The 21,267-nt window shown below is 35.7% G+C and overlaps 1 protein-coding gene across 1 annotated transcript; it reads left to right on the top strand.

Moving 5' to 3' along the window:
• Positions 1-8,797: 8,797 nt before the first annotated feature.
• LOC132548009 (protein PIF-like) lies at positions 8,798-14,744 on the top strand. Its single transcript, XM_060211822.1, has 7 exons — positions 8,798-8,885; positions 9,110-9,646; positions 9,873-10,064; positions 11,370-11,564; positions 13,034-13,384; positions 13,709-14,055; positions 14,538-14,744. Exons 1-7 carry the CDS (start codon positions 8,798-8,800, stop codon positions 14,742-14,744), a joined length of 1,917 nt encoding a protein of 638 aa, XP_060067805.1.
• Positions 14,745-21,267: the final 6,523 nt, after the last annotated feature.

The raw sequence follows: 21,267 nt of genomic DNA, 5'->3' as shown, positions 1-21,267 counted from the left end.
GTCTGTCTTTGCTGTTAAATGTTTGGAACAAAAGAAAACGTGATCGGTAGTTTCCACATTGTTACATAACTCAGTTTGCGGACGCATGTTCCAACATAATATATTGACGTTCAGTTTTGTTTTGCCTCATCTTAATTAAGTACTTAATGTAATTTGATTTACTGGTACAAACCTTGTTTTCAGTGTATAAGTGACAGATGAGGCTGGTACCTTCTAGACTCCCATTGATACATTTTGGGAAAAATTCATTCCGAAAGTAAAATACGAAAATGTTCCGAGTAAATTATGGCGTGCATTTTGCACGTGCGATTTGCCGCGAATGTTTCCATTGACTCCTAAGCCCTACGGTAACATACATGTATTGTAGGGGAATTTAGGGATTAACAGAGTACATTTCACTACTTAGGTAAAGTCAATGTCAGTTGCGTGGTTTAGGGTAGTGTCTATTTCATTTATAGTTGTGTCATGTTAGTTGTGTGGTTTAGGTTAGTGTCTATTTTATTAATAGTTGTGACGTGTCAGTTGCGTGGTTTAGGGTAGTGACTATTTTATTAATAGTTGTGTCGTGTTGTGGTGTATGTGCGCAACTGAGTAATTTGTTTAATGTGTTTACATTTAATATAATCATATTTCATAGGATTAATGTACAAAATAGGATCCGGCACAAGTTTTCAAATTCATATGAAGCCTTTTCCGAATACAACTTTTTCAATTCTATATGATTTTAAGATGACATATTGGATATATGAATTTTTTTTTGAGAGAGATAAGGAAATATTTCATTTAGGTGAACATAGATAATCATGGATAACTATAGCTTATCAACTGATAGTATAACTTTAAACTGTTCACTTTAGAACCCACTATTACTGATTTAAACATATTTTATTATCTGTAAAAGATAAATGGATCAGAGAAATTCTAGCAAGTTATAAACTCTTCTCCATAGATAAAATTACGAATAATCAATATACCGCACGTGACACATATTTATTCTATAAATATGAAGATATGTAATTCTTAGACGTGCAATTGTAAGTTTAAATTATTTTGTCAAAAGGAGGAAAACATGAGAAGATAGGACAAAAAGAAAAAGGGAAAAAGAGATAGTATATATTTTATATCTATTTTATATCAATTCTATATCAATTCAGTGCCGACTACAAACAGTTCAGAATTAGGTAGTGTTAAAACTTTTGAACAGATCTAACAATATTAATATAAGTTTCATATGAGTAAACATCACTGTCGCCCCATAAGTTTCTATATCAAAATCTACGTCTAAATCATACAAAGTATCAAACAATATGCGTCTACAGTTAGAAAATAATGAACATGTAAGGAAATAGTGACTTGTGTCTTCAATACCATCACCACACGGACATTTCGGGGATTGACAAATACCTACCCTATATAAATCTGAACGTAAGCCACTACAGTGGTGTCTAATGCGGCCAGGTATAACAGAGAGGTATCGATTATTAGAATGTAAATAACCAGGAACCGAGGAGTATGTGCGGGATAGTATGGTTCTGAATGATTTTAATGATACCACCGATTCAGTAGAATTATCTAAATAATTCCACACATTTATAGTCGACGGAACAAAAGCCTTTCATAATATCCAGACGACTTCGTGGACTTAATAGTTGTCTAGATGTCTTAACTCCATGTTTAAGTCACGCCCATTAGGTGGTATCAAGTTTTCTAAATATAGAGGGACGTTTTTGTTACGTATTTTGTAGAAAGTGATAAGCTTTGATTCCTCTCTTCACTGTTTGAGACACATGCCTGTGTGTAATAGAGGTTAGGGGAGGGGATATAGTCAATACGAGTTACGTCCCTTGTACATGTGCCACTGGGTGTGCATGTCAGTAATTGGTGCAATTCGATAATACACACTAATCGGATTGATGAACGCACAAAAACCTTGTTTGATACTTTAAGTATTATGTATAAACTTTTTGAACAACATTTTGTTTTTTTGTAAAATGAACATTTATTCACAAAAGCCTTAATCTATAGCAATGTACCTAAAAGAATAGATTTTGTCTTTAAAATAGCGCTTAAAATTGGATTTTCATATAACCCATGTATGCAGATTAAAGCAATTCAGTAGTTACGTTGTCATCATTGTTAATTTTCAGATTATTGTAAGATGACAACATAACTACTGCATCATTGTCATATATATATATATATATATATATATAGAGAGAGAGAGAGAGAGAGAGAGAGAGAGAGAGAGAGAGAGAGAGAGAGAGAGAGAGGGGTGTGTGTGTATTTATATTTTGTTGACATGAACTGGTTACACATAACTGTCGGGGCTTGCATATGATTAAATATGATTAAATATTATGTAATTTTGACGTCTATAAAATGCCCTAATAAAGGGTTTATTTTTTAATCTTATTCCCTAAACCTCTGGATCCATGTTATTACGTCTTCTCTTTCAAAATCTGCAGAGTATTCTTTATTTATCTACATGTACACGGACCGCCATTTAAAGTCCCGTTCGCCCGTTATTTGATAAATTTTATTTTCTCTCCGGACACACAATCCGTGTGCTGCAATAAATCCAAAGTATAGATTATTAGAAACAAATCTCATTAATACATACCTACCCACACACACACACACACACACACACACCCTCACACACACTCACCCACACCCACACACACACACACACACACACACACACATACATTTATACATACATACATACATCAAACTTCATATATGATGTTAGCTTATGAGGTACATAGAGAGTGTGATTGAGTTTGGGGTAAAAAGATCAACTACAAAGGTCACTACGGTTGCTAAAAATTTTGGTTTCCAGGTGATAACTGCAGACAGGATTGATGGATTTGCTTGAACTGATTGACGGACAGTTTTTCAGTCGCCATGACACCTTCCGTATCGGTATCGTCTAACCGACAAACGTCAGTGTTCTGGAGGCGTGCACGCTTGAAACTTCATACAATATTAGCTTTCAATGTTAGCTTATGGGGTAATACAGGGTATGAATTTGGGGTCGAAAGGTTGACTGCGAAGGTCATTGTTGCTAAAAAAAAAGAAGTATATCGTCAAATTTTGGTTTCCAGATGAAAATTTCAGAGAGGATCGATGGACTTGTTTTTAACTTCATACGATGTTAGCTTCTGAGGTAATATAGAGTTGGATTGAGTTCAGGGTCATACGATGTAAGCTTCTGAGGTAATATAGAGTTGGATTGAGTTCAGGGTCATACGATGTAAGCTTCTGAGGTAATATAGAGTTGGATTGAGTTCAGGGTCATACGATGTAAGCTTCTGAGGTAATATAGAGTTGGATTGAGTTCAGGGTCATACGATGTAAGCTTCTGAGGTAATATAGAGTTGGATTGAGTTCAGGGTCATACGATGTAAGCTTCTGAGGTAATATAGAGTTGGATTGAGTTTGAGGTCAAAGAGTCGATAAGCTACGAAGTTAGGGTTACTAAAAATTATATTTTTATCGTCATATCTTAGCTTCCAGATGATAAGTTTTATTTATTTTTTTATTTATTTTAATTTTACAAGATATTTTACATAATACATAATAACATGAGACACACTCTCATCCATGCATACATTTTCATACATTCATGCACACATACATGTAATTCATCATCATCATCATCATCATCATCATCATCATCATCATCATCATCATGTACACGGACCGCCGTTTAAAGTCCCGTTCGCTTACAATTTAATATAATTTATTCTCTCTCCGGACACACAGTCCGTGTGCTACAATAGGTCAATCAACAAATCCATACTATAAATTATTAGAAGCAAATCACATCAATAGTCACACACACACACACACCCACACACACACACACACACACACACACACACACACACACACACACACACACACACACACACACCATCATCATCATCATCATCATCTGCATCATTCATATCATCGCCTGCATCAAATTCTATCATGATGACAATAATGAATGATGATCATCATTCCCATCATCATCTAGATCATCATCTATTTCATCATTATCACACATACATATAATCCCTTACATATCTGCCCATCCACACATCCATACACATTTATGTTCATAACAGACATATAACCATGCACATCTACAAAAACAGTCTGAGAGAGAGTAAGCGAGAGAGAGAAGAGACATGGAGATAAAGAGTAATAAGTAAAATGTATGTTCCTCAAGCTTCCTGGTGGTAGATATTTGATACATGAAATATTATATATGCTATTGTATATAAATACTGCACAAAAGAGCATTTGTCAAGGACTGGAGACAGAAAGTTTACGTAACCTTTTGACAAGACAATACGATATGTGTAGGTAATAAATGTGTCAATGTAACATTAGCATTAATTTTTCCCACTTCTTTCAATCATTTACACATTTCTCTTTTGCTATTTCCCCTTTACTGTTAGAATGTACTTTTTAACTTTATAATGGTCAAATATAGTAAAAATCAGAGCATTAATATTCAGTGACTTGTGTAGGCATCTAGTTCTGTAAATGTATTGTTTAATTAGTAAAATGATTTGATTGTCAATTTTATATAATGCAGAGTTTTTAGTATTGATCTTGCCAACAAGAAGGGCGTGTTTGTTTAAAGTAAACGGAATAAAAAGAGCTTCTAATAACAATTCTAAACTTTGAACAAAAAAATGAGTTTGATCACATTCCCAAAACAAATGTTCAATGGTTTTTCTCTCTGAGTTACAAAGATTACAGAGAGGACTACCTACAAGTTTTACGTTAAAACGAAAGGAATTGGTGGTTAGAATATGGCGAGATACTCTAAACTGTAACCACTGAAGTTTGGAATTTTTAGTAATTTAAAAAAAGGCATTGCATACATATACTCTTCCAGACATCCTCGTTAAAATCAAAGGTCTCTCCCCACTTTTCTTTGCCTTTAGCAACTAGAATGTTTATATTATTTAAAAATTCATAAAATTTTTTGAACCTCAATCCTCTTTAGAAATATAGCAATGTTGACTGGTAGAACAGGACGAGTTAGTTTGTATTCCCAAATGTAATGGTTTTGTACATATTTTCTAATGGCTGATACTATGTCATTATATTTTAAAAAGTCTCTGTCAATGTTGTATTGATGTATAAATTCATAATATGTAAAGAAAGTATTTGTGTTGTAGTCCTTAATGAAATCTCCTATTAAGTAAATGCCTTTTATACCATCTCGGATAAAAATCTGGTTTGCCACCAATTGTTACGTTATCATTATGCCATAGAGGTGTGTGCAAGAGTGACTTCCCCTTTAGTAGTTTCATGTTATCTGAGTTATCTAATCTTTGCAAAGCTCCCAAAACATCTGTCCAAAAACTATTATCACAATTTTCTTGCGAAATCTTTATATAGTTACCTCCAATATATATCAGTCTATTTACGTTCACTAATTCCTCCAAAATTACTCTCCATTTGCCTGGATATGAATATAATCTTTTAATCCAACTCAATTTCAAAGCATCAATGAAGTTATAAATATTAAGCATTTTTAAACCACCATGAGTATAATCTTGTACAATAACTTCCCTTTTAACTTTATCAACCTTACTGTGCCATAAGAATTCATATAAAATATAGTTTATTTTCTTCAGTTTTTTTTTCATTGAAACTTAATGCAATCTAATATAACTAAAACATATACGGGTGGGATGGAGTTGGGAATGAAAAGGTCAACTGTGAAGGCTATAAAGGTCACTTACTACAAATGAAATTTATCACCATTTTTAGGGCCTGCATCAAAGATGCAAGTTTGTCAGAATAACACCAGCAGTCAACTGACCAATGTTCGAGGTCACTGTGTCAAAAGGTCACGGTCAAATTTTACATCTTTTTATGTGTATACTGACAATGTATCTATGATGGTTAAATATACCCTGACAGGTCAGACACAAAGCCGGATCATTTCTGATATGTCAGTGTTTTAGTTTGTTTTCCAGATAATCACTTAATTGAATTAGGGATGATAAACTTGATTAAATTTCATGCAGTATTTAGCCCTAGGAGGTATATATGAAGTTATTTTCGCGTTATTTTCTTGTTTGTACGTCCTTCCTGCCAAGACACTTGATTTAGGAAGGAAGACTTTCAATTGTTAAAATGACATATTTGTTCATTTCTATCAAGGTCTTTGTTGCTTAGAAAAGTTTATTAACGGCAGGGGACGAGTGTTGCATGTAACACTAACTGTAAACTTGTTTTTTCTAGATTTTCTAAAAAATTGACAACTTTCTTGATAAGAGGCACACTTGTCCATCGACCTGTTTCAAAAGCCAGAATTTTAGATTGTTGGCTGTTCTAAATCAACAGAATATTCTCTTTTCTTCCGGATATAACTAATTCCAATCTGCTTTTAAAAATTAAATAGATTTGTCAACGAGAGGAAGCCCTGTATCATGATACCATTTAAAAATAAATTCGTCATTTAATGTATGTTTGAGGGATCTTTGCTCCCACCATTGCTTCAGTAATGTTTATTTTCACTTTGAAAATTCTATCTTTTCCCTTTTTTCCCTTTTCTTCTCTGTTTTGCTCTTTATGATAAGACATTTGAACATTCCTTTGCAGAAATTGCGATGATAATCTTTACCTGACAAATCCAAAATGGCCGCCTGGAAGCCATTTTGTTTTTCCGATCAGTCCCAAGCACATACAACTAGGGACCAAGAGGAAATCAAACGGGCACAAATAGGGAAAAATAGAAACCTACATATAGAGTTTAAACAAGATCCATCCAAAACGTGTGAAGAAATAACGATAACAAACCTCGTAGTTTTGTTGATTCGTTCTAAAGTTAAATGAGCACAAGTAGTGACAAAGGGGAACTTACATAAAATATTTGAGAGAGATCCATGTGGTACTTCTCCCGAAATAGCGATACTTTTAAAGTCAAAATATGTCGGCCAGTCCCAAAATTAGATGGGCTAATAGAGGTTACAAAAATTGTTGACCCACGGACGATGGGCGCCGTAATGTGAGCGATACAAGAAACATAGGCGGGAAAGGTTGTGAATAAATTCCTTGTGACTTGCATGTAGACACTGCCTGAAGATGGCCGATAGTTCTGAAAACATAAAAAAGAATTAGAATTAAGTTGAACTTATTTTTCATTATGCAGATGTAAATAAATGTACATGGAGTCCTGATGTTTGTTGTTTCTCCTTTCGATTAAACATTATAATACACTTTACACGTTTTATCAACCAATTCCAAATGAACGAACATTAACTAGTCCCAGGTAGAGTTAAAACCATTAAAAATAGTAGCAATATGAACACAATGACATTAATAAAACGTTTTAACCAGGCAATTTTTTTTAATCTGGATTGTCAGTTATTAGTGTCAACTTTTACAGCTGCGTGCCTGAATATATTACATAGCTGTTTTATTGGCGTCACAGATCAATCCCCATGACGTATGTGACAGATTCTCAAAGATCTAATGACGATATTTTGTTTATAGTACTTCCAGTGACAAAGGACCAACATCAATCTGTTATAACACACTCAGTCAATCTTAATGCTACCGTCAGATATACATATCGCCGGAATCATTTGGAGAGTATATCAAACGAGTTTCATTTCATTTTAGAACAATTTTCGTCTCATAATAAAAATAATACAATTAAAAAAAGATATTTATATCACAACGGTGTAATATGCTGTGGAAAAATTTGACCAAATTATACCAGAGTATTTGTTTTGACACTGCTATGATAAATTCACATTGGACAAAGATGTGAATTGCCTTCACCTCGCACACAGTTATGAAACTCTTTCTGATATCAAATACTACCGAAGTTAGTCCAAAGATTTTTAAAAACAATTTTTTGATGAAGATGTCACAAAATAAACCACACATCTAATTTCTAATGAATGCTCAGGTAATGAGGGGATCGGTGTTATAAGATACCTTTAATTTGTTACTTGTAAGCTATTTCTATTGTATTTTCTCTCTGCATTATTCATTGACCTTTTCAGTGTTCTTGTCATGTGTATGCGTGTCTGATATATATATATGATATGAAGCGTACTAGGTCAGGTGAGCTAATTTTGTCAAATTTATTCCACTTTTCACATTTTCTTGTACTTTGGATTTGTGGCTGAAAAGTCCAGTATATATGCATTCGTATGTATACTATTGTTTGTTTATCCCTCCCCGAGTACGTCCTTCTAGGTAAAAATAAGTCACGTGATAGAGTTCACACCTTAATACAGTGTGATTGTGATTTATCAACGGAAACGCGCGAGACTGAATCATTAAGCACTGCCATCATGTTATATAACATGTAAAATAGTGCATCTAATTTAAAGCATGTGTTTATTAATAGAAAACCAATGATTCGGAAACAGATGAAATCCTTTAAAACCACGAGTCATAGTTGTCAGTGCTATTAGAAAAATAAACTTAAAATGTCTCGCTGAAGTGTGGTTCACCGCCTACAGCTAGCGAGACAAGACAATGCCTTGTCAGTGCCCATGTTAAACAATGATCGATTGTGCTTAATTACGAAAGAAGAAGCTTGGCCAACCAAACAACTCTGTTTAAAGGTATGACATAGGTAGGTGTTGACGTCACATTGGATATGGTTAGAGAAAAAAAATTGATCACTTTTAAATATGTAAATCGTCGGAGAAATTCTATATAAAAGGACTGAAATTGACAATATCAGAAGAAACAAAAATACAAACAAGGAGTACATGTTTTTATAAATATTTATTGCCTTATGTTTATACACTACTCGACGATGGTTTTATTTACAATTTTACTTTTACTACAATGGTTACCAGTGATTCAAGGGGATACATCCTCGTCATCAGGAGGTCAGATAACAGGTAGGATGTTGTATAAAGGAGCTGGGTATATTATCAGACCTAACATTATACATTCACCGTGTTTTGCATGCTACATTTTAGATTTTCTTTAATAACTACCAATAAATATACTAGCAATATTAAAAAAACAAAAGTCACGTCTTATTCTTAAGAATTATGAAGTAGAAATATATATGTGCTGTATAGCTTGTCTAATAAATAATTTCACTATTGTATATCCATAGAATGCAAGAGACTGATTGATCTGATTGCTGTGATCGACGCTTCCGACAGCATCAACGATGACGACTTCCGAATGTTAAAAGACTCCATGAACACCTTTATAGACCATATTCATATTAACTCTGCCCGTATGGGTATTGTCGTGTACAGCTCCCGGATCTCTCTGGAGTTACCCCTGACTGGAAACAAGGCGCGCCTTCAGGAAAAGGTCGGAAGCCTACCCCATGACAAGGAGGGTACCAACACAGATCTGGGTATTGAGAGCATGACGAAACTTTTTAAACAAGACGAACGGCCTGGTGTGCCTATGTTAGGATTCGTCTTGACCGACGGAAGGTCAAAGAACCCGAATGCGACTTCCCACCAGGCAGGGCTAGCCAGGGATTATGGTATTAACATGTACGCTGTTGGTATCGGTAGTAAGATTGATGACAACGAACTGAATGAGATTGCTAGTAAAAAAGAGCAAGTGAAGAGAGTTGCCTCGTTTTCGTCACTGGCAGATTCTATAGGAGAACTCGTAAAGCTTGTGTGTCCAAGTAAGTATATTAGTTTAATAACATTATTGGAGTATGGGGTTAACTGTACAGGGACGTAATTTTTTTTTATTCTATTACACCATGACTGTTTTGGTAATGATAACAGATCGAAAGAACGCCCCCGTGAGGATCAAAAGGGATGCTATTATTTTTATCTAAATAATCTATTTCATTCGTTCGTGTTTGAATGATTTTTTTTAACATTTCGGTATTTTCTTGTTTTTAGCTACTTCAACAACTACCACAACGACTACAACAACTACAACGACCACTCCAACTACAACAACGACCACTCCAACTACAACAACGACCACTCCAACAACGACCACTCCAACTACAACAACGACCACTACCACTCCTGCGCCAAGTACAACTACCCCTAATGGCGCGGAGCCGAGCACGCTTCCTCCATCTAAAGGTAGAGTGTTTGTTAATTAACGTGACCATAGTATTACTGTCGGTGTAATATCAATTGTAATAGCTGTGTTTTGAGTCCGGAAAACCAGAAATGGTCCCGGAATTAGACATCAGTCATTTTCGAAGTCTCACTTCCACATTGCAACAAAAGGGCCACCATTTCCTAACCTCTGATTAGTCATTTTTTTATAAACACGTTTGTTTCTTTGCAAACGAAAATTAAAAGCTCGGAAAAAAGCTGGAAAAATTGAAGGTCCCTTGTGCAACACCTAGTGTACAAGTAGAAAAGACTAGTCTGATTCTTTGATGTACATCAATCGCATATCGAGGTCACATAGCGGTATCTTGTTATGGTTGTGAAGTTGGGTGTCGATCTTTTGAAATCTTTAAATGGAGCATATCAGCCTGTGATTGGTCAGTTTTCTGTCTCCTGGAACAAATCAAATCAATTCACTTGTGCCTTCAATTTTTCCATGACATGTTCCAGGGGTGCAGAGAGCGAAAGTGATCGTAACCCCTGGAGTATCTAGGATGGCCAGCTTAACATATATTCAAAAAGCAATAAATATGATATCTTAATTGCAAAAGAATCTTACATGTTACTATAGCTTAAAGAGATCGCACCAGTTTCTATATAAGATATCTCAGTAATTATCCTACATATATGTAACATATCTGATATATAAGATATATCTTATGTTATATAAAATATCTTATATACGGCTAAATATCTCTTATCTTATCTAAAATGGTGGTTTTACTTCGTAAAACTGTCAAATCTCGAGTACTGTCACACGGCAGCCCAATATGTCTTTGGACATATCATATTGATCTTTCAATACAACCAGAACGGACTTTTGTCGTTCTGTATAACCAATATTACATTCTTATGAACTATCCTTGCGGATGAAAAATGGTTTCGTCTCTAGCACATTTCTCCATATCGTCAATCACGCGGCGCGTTCATCTCGCCATCGAGTGCAAATTCAGTAGCGCAATAGATAATTCTTTGAGATATCTAAGTTCCTGCCGCGAACCGTGCGACATTATATTCTATATTAGCTAATGTGTACATTAACAAAAATACCTCATTATTTTGCAAATATATAATGTTTCGATTCAACAGACCGGAAATGTCCAGAACTGGAACTTCGGGACGACTGGCACTACATAGAAAAAACTTAAGTTTTGTATCTTACTCAAAGACAATTATTGAAACTTAACTTTGTGCTAACACATACAGTTTAAATGTAGTTATTGCTATGTTTTACAGTCTTAAAGACAACATTTTTTATATCTGTTACAGGCGTATGTGATGACTGTACCATCGTAAATGGAATAGGTTACAATCCTCACCCAGAAGACTGTGATCAATTTGTCCAGTGTTTCTTTGGTGACAATGGTGAAGTTCGTGCTATAGACAGACAGTGTGGTTTTGGACAATACTGGGACCAAACAGTTCTCACCTGTAGAAAAGCTGCAGAAGTTCCCTGTCGTAGAGGTAAGCGCTTTTACGTTGTTTTACCGTCTTTATAGTGATACGATGTATCCCCAGGGCTGTTATCACGCGTCTGTGGTATAATTATATCCACAGATTTTACTTTCAAGATTAGAAGACGTTATATCAAATTGGTATGATATTAGTTGATAAAATACAAGGATGTTATTGGTGTTTAAGTGTCATCCGATCTAGTCTGTAACAAGACTTTGCTCCAGATCAACAGTAATAATACTAATATTATTTAAGGATTGAATCTTGCTTATGTTGGTCTTCGAAGTTCATTAAATTTGTCTCAAGACAAACTCATTTCATCATCCCATGAAATCGACATAAGCAAGATTCAATCGTTATATTTCAATTCACGCTTCTTTTTTCTATGGCATGGGAACTGACGCAATTTATCTTCTACTTTCGTTTCTCGTCATCATATCGTCTGACGTCATACAAGCAAATTGTCTGTCATTTGAAGACAGATTATTGTGACAGGTTGAAATATATTTCAGCGTGGTTACTTAATATTCAATGAAACTTAAATAAGAACGAAATTTAATATATTTTTCGACAACTTTAATGAAAATTTATATAATAGTGTGCAACAAAGACAGTATGCATTTTTCCCCGCGGAGGAATAACCTCTAGACGTGGTGCGCCGGTCCGCAAATGAAGCGGTGTCGGCCATTTTTTTACAGGCACTGAAGCGGAGAGCAAGAAATATTAAGCTTCAATCGCTTCACATCTTTTGAAACGTAAAGTTACTGTTAGTAAATGTTGAATTGAAATTTTATTTTGATGTTTGTTCATACTTGTGGTATATTGCCAGTCTAGTAGATTTTGGGGAGTTTTCTCTCCTCACCTAATTTTTGTATTCATACGCCCTGGCAATGTTATTCTGGTCATATTCATTGGTAAATGAAACAGATCACATTTAGTAGTTTCATTGAGTCTGATTTGGGTAAAAATTGTTTAATGAAAGAAAAACAAAGCTCAATGACTTGGAGTTACTTCCATCACTTAGATGCATCTAATACATAGAGTCCCGTATCTCCGAAACTCCAGGGATTACCATCACTTTCGCTTTCTACACCCCTGGAACATGTCATGGCAATATTGAATGTTCCTTATTCAACACCTTGTAGACACGGCAAAAGACTAGTTTGATCCTTTGATGTACATCAAACGAATCTCGAGGTCGCATAATGGTATATTGTTATGGTTTTGAAATTGGGTGTCGCTCCTTTGTAAACTTCAAAACGAATGTATCAGCCTGTGATTGGTCAGGTTTTTTCTCCTGAAAGCAATCAAATTACTTCGCTTGTGCTTTCAATTTTGCCATGATATGTTCCAGGGGTGCAGAGAGCGAAAGTGATCGAAATCTTTGGAGGATGAGAACCCTATCATATATGTACATATGTTCACATGAGTTGTATTTTCATACAAAAAGACTCAATTTAATAATTGTTATCTTGCAGAAAAATGCCGGTATCCATTTCTGTTGTCCTATCCTTACGATGGTATAAACAACTGTCGGGCTCACTGGAAGTGTAACATGGGGAAGTCCGAGGGTATGTGTTGTCCTAAAGGTTATTCATACCGACCATACTATGGCTGTCGAGCCGACGAGAGTTGTAATGACCACTGTCCGCCATTATTCAATCACCAGACGGGAGGTTGTGATACAATGATGGTGGTCGGGAATCCAAAGGCTTATAAACAGTACGTAAACGGGTTCGGCTGGATGGAGCGGCCATGTGCTCCTGGTACCCATTACGACGCAATGATTTGTGGTTGCAAGATGTATGATAGTATTGTCCCCGGAAAAGGTAATTATAACGTTTTATAAACAATATGTTATAACAGTTTGAAGTTTCGTTTCGCACAGTTTTCGAATTTTGATTCTTTTCGTTTCTTTTATTGAGAAATATTATTATATATACACCATCAATGAATATCCGGAAGTTACCATTTTGTGTGTTGGTATGTCCGTGTTTCCGTATCGTCTCGGTTTTGGTTCTTGTTTTAGTTTTACTTAAACTTTTTCCGGAATAAAATTGAAGAGATTGAGAAACACGTGTTCTAGTTAAACAACTCTCGCCAAGCTCCCCAAACACAATTCTTTATACAACATTATATTGATTCATTGACAGAATGCAAACCAGTCGTAAATATACCGTTTGATGGAGACGTCAAGAACCATGCTAATGGTAACATACACGTGGAGAGCGACAATGTTGAGGTGGCTGTCAACAACTATGGGTATTTTAACGGTAGCTCCAAACTCTACATCCCCTACTTCGCCAATATGGAGTTCTACACAGATTTTGTCATTATAATGAAATTCCTTCCTGTCAAGCCAGGTGTCCAGGCTTTGCTTAGCAACAGTGATTGTTGTAGTGACGGCGCCACCATAAACATCCTCAAGACGTCGAAAAATATCTATTTCCGGGCAAGAGCTGACGCCAGTGAATCCGCCTCCTTACGTCTTGGAATAGTTGTAAGTAGAAATTTTGTTTTCAGTATTTGTCAGGCATAATCTTGTACGTGGTTCTCTTTGAATGAAATGACTTATTGTAATATGGAAAGAAAAACATTGTAATGGAGTCAAATCATAGTTTAACGACAGATGAATGTGTATTTGAAATCAACTTTTCCAAATTATCACTAAGGATTTTACAAGTGAATAACATCCTTCGGTAAAATTTAGAATGAGGTAGAACAAGCCAGTCAATGAAATACACAGCATATTGTACAACTGTTCGATCTTTCTTGAACTTTTTGGAATCAAAAGTATTGATTTATGCAAATTGATTGATGACAAACTAATGATATGCTGTATAAACTATTTCCAAAATATTTGAAATATTTGATGTGTAATATAAGATCAGTCGTAATATTTAGCCTACATATCTGTCAGAGGTGAAAGGTTTCATATAACAAACAACAAAATAATTGATGACTTGGTTATTTATCCCACAGCATGGCAACTGGAATAAGATCTACTTCATTCACGACCACTACAGCCTTCAGGCGAGAAGTAACGAGAGAATGGCGGAGACGGATGCATTCGGTCCTATTAGGACGAGTTCAACGGGTATACAGATTGGTTATAGCAAAGGATTCGACAGCTTTGTGGGTTTTATGGATTATGTGAAAATCTACATGTGCCGCCCGTCCACTGTGTAACCAGGATACCCATCATATGAAATCTCTCATTATAATCCAGAGACTGACAGAAAACTAATTCGGATATACTTGTCTGTTTCATAGATCAAAACAAAAAATAGGTCACGTGAGCGATTTACTTCAAAGATAAAAAAATATATGCTATTTTTGTCGTTATGGGGGCCTTTGGCGAGGAATGGATGCGTGAATAAATTGGAGGCGTTCTACAGATGTATGTTAAAATAACTCTGATAGTAATATTATGTTTATTTGTAAATAACCTAATAACATTACAACTTTCTAACGCTGTATTTATATCTAATATTGATACATTTTCCTTTTAAGCCATCTCAATGCAGTTGAAAGTATGTGGTATTATTTAGTTGTCAAAGTTACATTAAAAATAATGGAAACGTACAGAATTTCAAAGCCCGACGACGCATAAACTCCGTTTTAGAACAATACAGTTTCACCAGATGTAAAACACGTGTTAAGAACAATACAACACTACCAGATTTAAACACGTGTTTAGAACAATACAATATCGCTAGCTGTCAAACACGTGTTTACGATATTGATGATGTATTATATAACATCAAACAAGTTAGTTGCATGATATTTATTGATAGATATATAATATAGTTGAGATTTTCGTGATCTTTTCTCGTTTCTAATGTGCAATAACCAGACGATCAATGATATCCAAATTGTAATATGTAATTGTATATGACTTTCGGTGATTTATGTGAGGTAACTTCTTGAATAGCGATGTGTTCACTCAATACGTTTCAGAATGTATGTTGACGTGACAGTTTGTGTGAATGACAGTGACTTGAAGATCTTTGTGACAATTTGTGTGAATGACAGTGACTTGAAGATCTATGTGACAGGTTGTGTGAATGACAGTGACTTGAAGATCTATGTGACAGGTTGTGTGAATGACAGTGACTTGAAGATGACAGTGACTTGAAGATCTATGTGACAGGTTGTGTGAATGACAGTGACTTGAAGATCTATGTGACAGGTTGTGTGAATGACAGTGACTTGAAGATCTATGTGACAGGTTGTGTGAATGACAGTGACTTGAAGATCTATGTGACAGGTTGTGTGAATGACAGTGACTTGAAGATCTTTGTGACAGGTTGTGTGAATGACAGTGACTTGATCAAGCATGTATGTTTTAACAAAAGTGCTATGTTTGTTACATATTCTCAGAATATTTATTAACATATTTATATTTTTTGAAATTTTGAACTTGATTAAAATGTGATATCTTATCAGACTTGCTGTTGTGTGTTTATTTGTAGACTTAAAGAAAACAAAATCGATACATAGATATAAACAATCACCTTGTCCTGTTGGACGTAACAGATAGGTCACCTAACCGAGGCCTGTACAACCATGTTGGTTACAGTTTTACCTGTACAACCACGTAAATAACAATTTTACCTGTACAGCCATGTTGGTTTCCATTCTACCTATACAGCCATGTTGGTAACAGTTTTACCTGTACAGACATGTTGGTTACAATTTTACCTGTACAGCCATGTTTGTTACAATTTTACCTGAACAGCCATGTTGGTTACAGTTTACCTGTACAGCCATGTTGGTTACAGTTTTACCTGTTCAACCACGTTAATTTTAATTTTACCTGTACAGCCATGTTAGTTACAGTTTTAACTGTACAACCACGTTAATTATAATTTTACCTGTACAGCCATGTTGGATACAGTTTACCTGTACGGCCATGTTGGATACAGTTTTACCTGTACAGCCATGTTGGTTACAGGTTTACCTGTACAGCCATGTTGGTTACAGGTTTACCTGTACAGCCATGTTGGATACAGTTGTACCTGTACAGCCATGTTGGTTACAGGTTTACCTGTACAGTCATGTTAATTAGAATTTATCTTCAGCGCCATGTTAGTTACAGTTTTCCCTGTACCTGTATCATCACACTAACCAGCCATGTTGGTTACAGGTTTACCTGTACAGCCATGTTGGATACAGTTGTACCTGTACAGCCATGTTGGTTACAGTTTTACCTGTACAGCCATGTTGGTTACAGGTTTACCTGTACAGTCATGTTAATTAGAATTTATCTTCAGCGCCATGTTAGTTACAGTTTTCCCTGTACAACCACGTTAATTATAATTTTACCTGTACAGCCATGTTGGTTACAATTTTACCTGTACAGCCATGTTGGATAGAGTTTACCTGTACAGCCATGTTGGTTACAGTTTTACCTGTACAGCCATGTTGGTTACAGGTTTACCTGTACAACCGTGTTGGTTACAGTTTTACCTGTACAGCCATGTTGGATACAGTTTACCTGTACGGCCATGTTGGTTACAGTTTTACCTGTACAGCCATGTTGGTTACAGGTTTACCTGTACAGCCATGTTGGATACAGTTGTACCTGTACAGCCATGTTGGATACAGTTGTACCTGTACAGCCATGTTTGTTACAGTTTTACCTGTACAGCCATGTTGGTTACAGGTTTACCTGTACAGTCATGTTAATTAGAATTTATCTTCAGCGCCATGTTAGTTACAGTTTTCCCTGTACATGTAACTCGCCGTTATCATCCTACACTAACCAGTCTAACCTGATATGTTGTGATTCGCTGTAATCAATCTATACTATTCTTCCTAACCTTATGTGTTGTGACTCGCTGTAATCAATCTACACTATTCTTCCTAACCTGATATGTTGTGACTCGCTGTAATCAATCTACACTATTCTTCCTAACCTTATTTGTTGTGACTCGCTGTAATCAATCTACACTATTCTTCCTAACCTGATATGTTGTGACTCGCTGTAATCAATCTACACTATTCTTCCTAACCTGATGTGTTGTGACTCGCTGTAATCAATCTATACTATTCTTCCTAACCTTATGTGTTGTGACTCGCTGTAATCAATCTACACTATTCTTCCTAACCTGATATGTTGTGACTCGCTGTAATCAATCTATACTATTCTTCCTAACCTTATGTGTTGTGACTCGCTGTAATCAATCTACACTATTCTTCCTAACCTGATATGTTGTGACTCGCTGTAATCAATCTACACTATTCTTCCTAACCTGATATGTTGTGACTCGCTGTAATCAATCTACACTATTCACTAACTAGTATTCTACCTGATATGTTGTGACTCTAACCTTCCTAACCTATGTTGTGACTCGCTGTAATCATTCTACACTATTCTTCCTAACCTGATGTGTTGTGACTCGCTGTAATCATTCTACACTATTCTTCCTAACCTGATATGTTGTGACTCGCTGTAATCATTCTACACTATTCTTCCTAACCTGATATGTTGTGACTCGCTGTAATCATTCTACACTATTCTTCCTAACCTGATGTGTTGTGACTCGCTGTAATCATTCTACACTATTCTTCCTAACCTGATATGTTGTGACTCGCTGTAATCAATCTACACTATTCTTCCTAACCTGATATGTTGTGACTCGCTGTAATCAATCTACACTATTCTTCCTAACCTGATATGTTGTGACTCGCTGTAATCAATCTACACTATTATTCCTAACCTGATCTGTTGTGACTCGCTGTAATCAATCTACACTATTCTTCCTCGCTGTAATCCTGATATGTTGTGATTCAATCTATACTATTCTTCTGTAATCAATCTACACTATTCTTCCTAACCTGATATGTTGTGATTCGCTGTAATCAATCTTCACTAACTAGTCTAACCTGATATGTTGTGACTCGCTGTAATCAATCTACACTATTCTTCCTAACCTGATATGTTGTGACTCGCTGTAATCAACTCACACCAACCTTTCTAACCTAATATATACCTATATAAATATAGTTACTTTTCTTGTGTTAATTATCATAGGTATTTCATATCATTTCTTACAAACATTAACCATGAAAATTCCCTTTAAAGTAAAGTGCTTGCGTGAATGATGTATCTTACACGGAAGGTGCCTTTACTGACAAATGTCGCGCTCCCTTTGTTTGTGTCATAATGACATTCATCATTCTGATGGTCGTGACCTTTGATAGAATGTTATTGTATAGTGGCCATCTAACGCAACGTTTATCAATAACATCATTGTTTATATTTTTGTTTATAAAAGAATCAGACTTAAACGTAAATCATTGCTGATGTTTCATGTTTACTGCCAATCTTTTAACATCTAATATTGTTATGATTTATCCTGATTTTGTTTGATTCTCATTGATGCATTTTTAATTGGATTATGTCTTATATATAACTCGGAACAGATAAAAACAATAAATTAAAAAGCAAACAGTTAGTCAAATTGTTCCTGAACTCACGAGAAGTCAATAAAATGCATTTTTCTGCGGAAGTCCCATTTTTATTGTTTTAATTATCGCAACAAAAATCTAAGGGAGACAACTCATCTATGTACAGACTTTGATTCTACACACTTGTCAACTGCCGGTGAATTCCAGTGAATTAATATGCCGAGACGTTTGTACACACCTGAATGTAACTCAAAATTTGTTACAACAGCAGTAATGTGTATGAAGCTCTGAATTTAAGAAACACCATACTTATCTACTTTCTATATTGTAGATATAGAATCTAAACGAATATGGAATCGAGGCTTTGCGTTTTATTGTGTGTATGACAAATCGTTCACAATATAAAGGGATAGGATTCACAGAGCCCAAAAATATGTATAAGATAAATGTGTTGTATATATATATGACCGCAGTTAGTTACCTTAATTCTAGTGCAAAGTGACACTTTTTTTAATCCATCTTAACTTGTTAATACTTGATATCAATCAAAAAGCTCGAGGCAGATTTTGAAGTCAGCTCTATTTAAATGTGATCATTTCAGCTTACAGTCCCAACGACATAAAAGGTAGGAGATACATCACCGTTTGACAACTCAGATCTATCTAATATGGAAACACAAACACTGAATATATCCAAATGTCATACGAAATCCGGCCGACACCGATATATCTTGACCTGAAACGCCAAAGTAAAATTGATGTTAATGCAAGTTTGAAACCAAAAAAAAAAAAAATAGTACTATGATATTGTAGGGAAGCGAAAAAAAGTCTGTTGTATATTAAATGGCAGATGAGTTTTATCGTAACTGTAGAAAATTTTAAAAACAAATTTTAAATCCGTATCCAATGAACTATGAGTGGGCGTTTCCTCAGCAGATCATCAGTAAAGAGGAGCGGACACCTGCCTCAGGAATTACTGTACGATTATTTGAATAAAGTATAAGTTAAAGATATTACATACATTACACCCAATGATGGAAAATCATTTGTGTATCTAATTAAATATTTAATTTCAATGAAAATATTTGATGTACATTGTGAGAGAGTGATCAGTCAAAAAGGTGGATTCACAAAAGAACAGACAGAAGAGGTGTGTGTAGTCATGTTTCAGTTATGATATTTTATAGAACATCATACCAGGAAAAGTGTATTAAGCAATGTGTTGGGACAAATCACGCCTTCAAATATTGTAAACCTTCTCTAGCCGAAACTACGAACTGATACAGCAATGTATAGGTCAACCTCAATAATACTCCAGGGGTTACGATCACTTTCTCTCTCTGTATCCTCGATACTCCAGGGGTTACAATCACTCTCTGTATCCTCGATACACCAGGGGATACGATCACTTTTTCTCTCTGTATCCTCGATGCTCCGGAGAGAGAAAGTGATTGTAACCACCGGAGTATCGAGGATACAGAGAGAGAAAGTGATTGTAACAACTGGAGTATCGAGGATACAGAGAGAGAAAGTGATTGTAACCCCTGGAGTATCGAGGATACAGAGAGAGAAAGTGATCGTAGCCCCTGGAGTATCGAGGATACAGAGAGAGAAAGTGATCGTTACCCCTGGAGTATCGAGGATACAGAGAGAGAAAGTGATTGTAACCACCGGAGTATCGAGGATACAGAGAGAGAAAGTGATTGCAACCCCCGGAGTATCGAGGATACAGAGAGAGAAAGTGATTGTAACCCCTGGAGTATCGAGGATACAGAGAAAGAAAGTGATTGTAACCACCGGAGTATCGAGGATACAGAGAGAGAAAGTGATTGTAACCACCGGAGTATCGAGGATACAGAGAGAGAAAGTGATTGTAACAACTGGAGTATCGAGGATACAGAGAGAGAAAGTGATTGTAACCCCTGGAGTATCAAGGATACAGAGAGAGAAATTGATCGTAACATCTGGAGTATCGAGGATACAGAGAGAGAATGTGATTGTAACTCCTGGGATATCGACGAGACAGAGAGAGAAAGTGATTGTAAACCCTGGAGTATCGAGGATACAGAGAGAGAAAGTGATCGTAACATCTGGAGTATCGAGGATACAGAGAGAGAAAGTGATTGTAACAACTGAGTATCGTAGGATTCTTAGAGAGAGAAAATTGATTGTAACCCTTGGAGAGTATACAGAGAGAGAAAGTGATCGTATTCCCAGGAGTATGGAGGATACAGAGAGTGAAAGTGATTTTAACTCCTCGGGTATCGAGGATACAGAGAGAGAAAGTGATTGAACCC

The sequence above is a fragment of the Ylistrum balloti genome, unplaced genomic scaffold, assembly GCF_031769215.1.
Source record: "Ylistrum balloti isolate Yb309-2 unplaced genomic scaffold, AGI_CSIRO_Ybal_v1 Utg369994, whole genome shotgun sequence".
Classification (NCBI taxonomy): Eukaryota; Metazoa; Mollusca; class Bivalvia; order Pectinida; family Pectinidae; genus Ylistrum; species Ylistrum balloti.
This window is presented reverse-complemented; position numbering and strand designations above follow the sequence as displayed.

Coding starts and splice junctions, on each gene's coding strand:
- LOC132548009 (XM_060211822.1), top strand. CDS start 8,798: ATGGTTTTATTTACAATTTTACTTTTACTACAATGGTTACCAGTGATT. Junction 13,385..13,708: donor TAGTATTGTCCCCGGAAAAG/GTAATTATAACG, acceptor ATTCATTGACAG/AATGCAAACCAGTCGTAAAT. Junction 14,056..14,537: donor CCTTACGTCTTGGAATAGTT/GTAAGTAGAAAT, acceptor TTTATCCCACAG/CATGGCAACTGGAATAAGAT.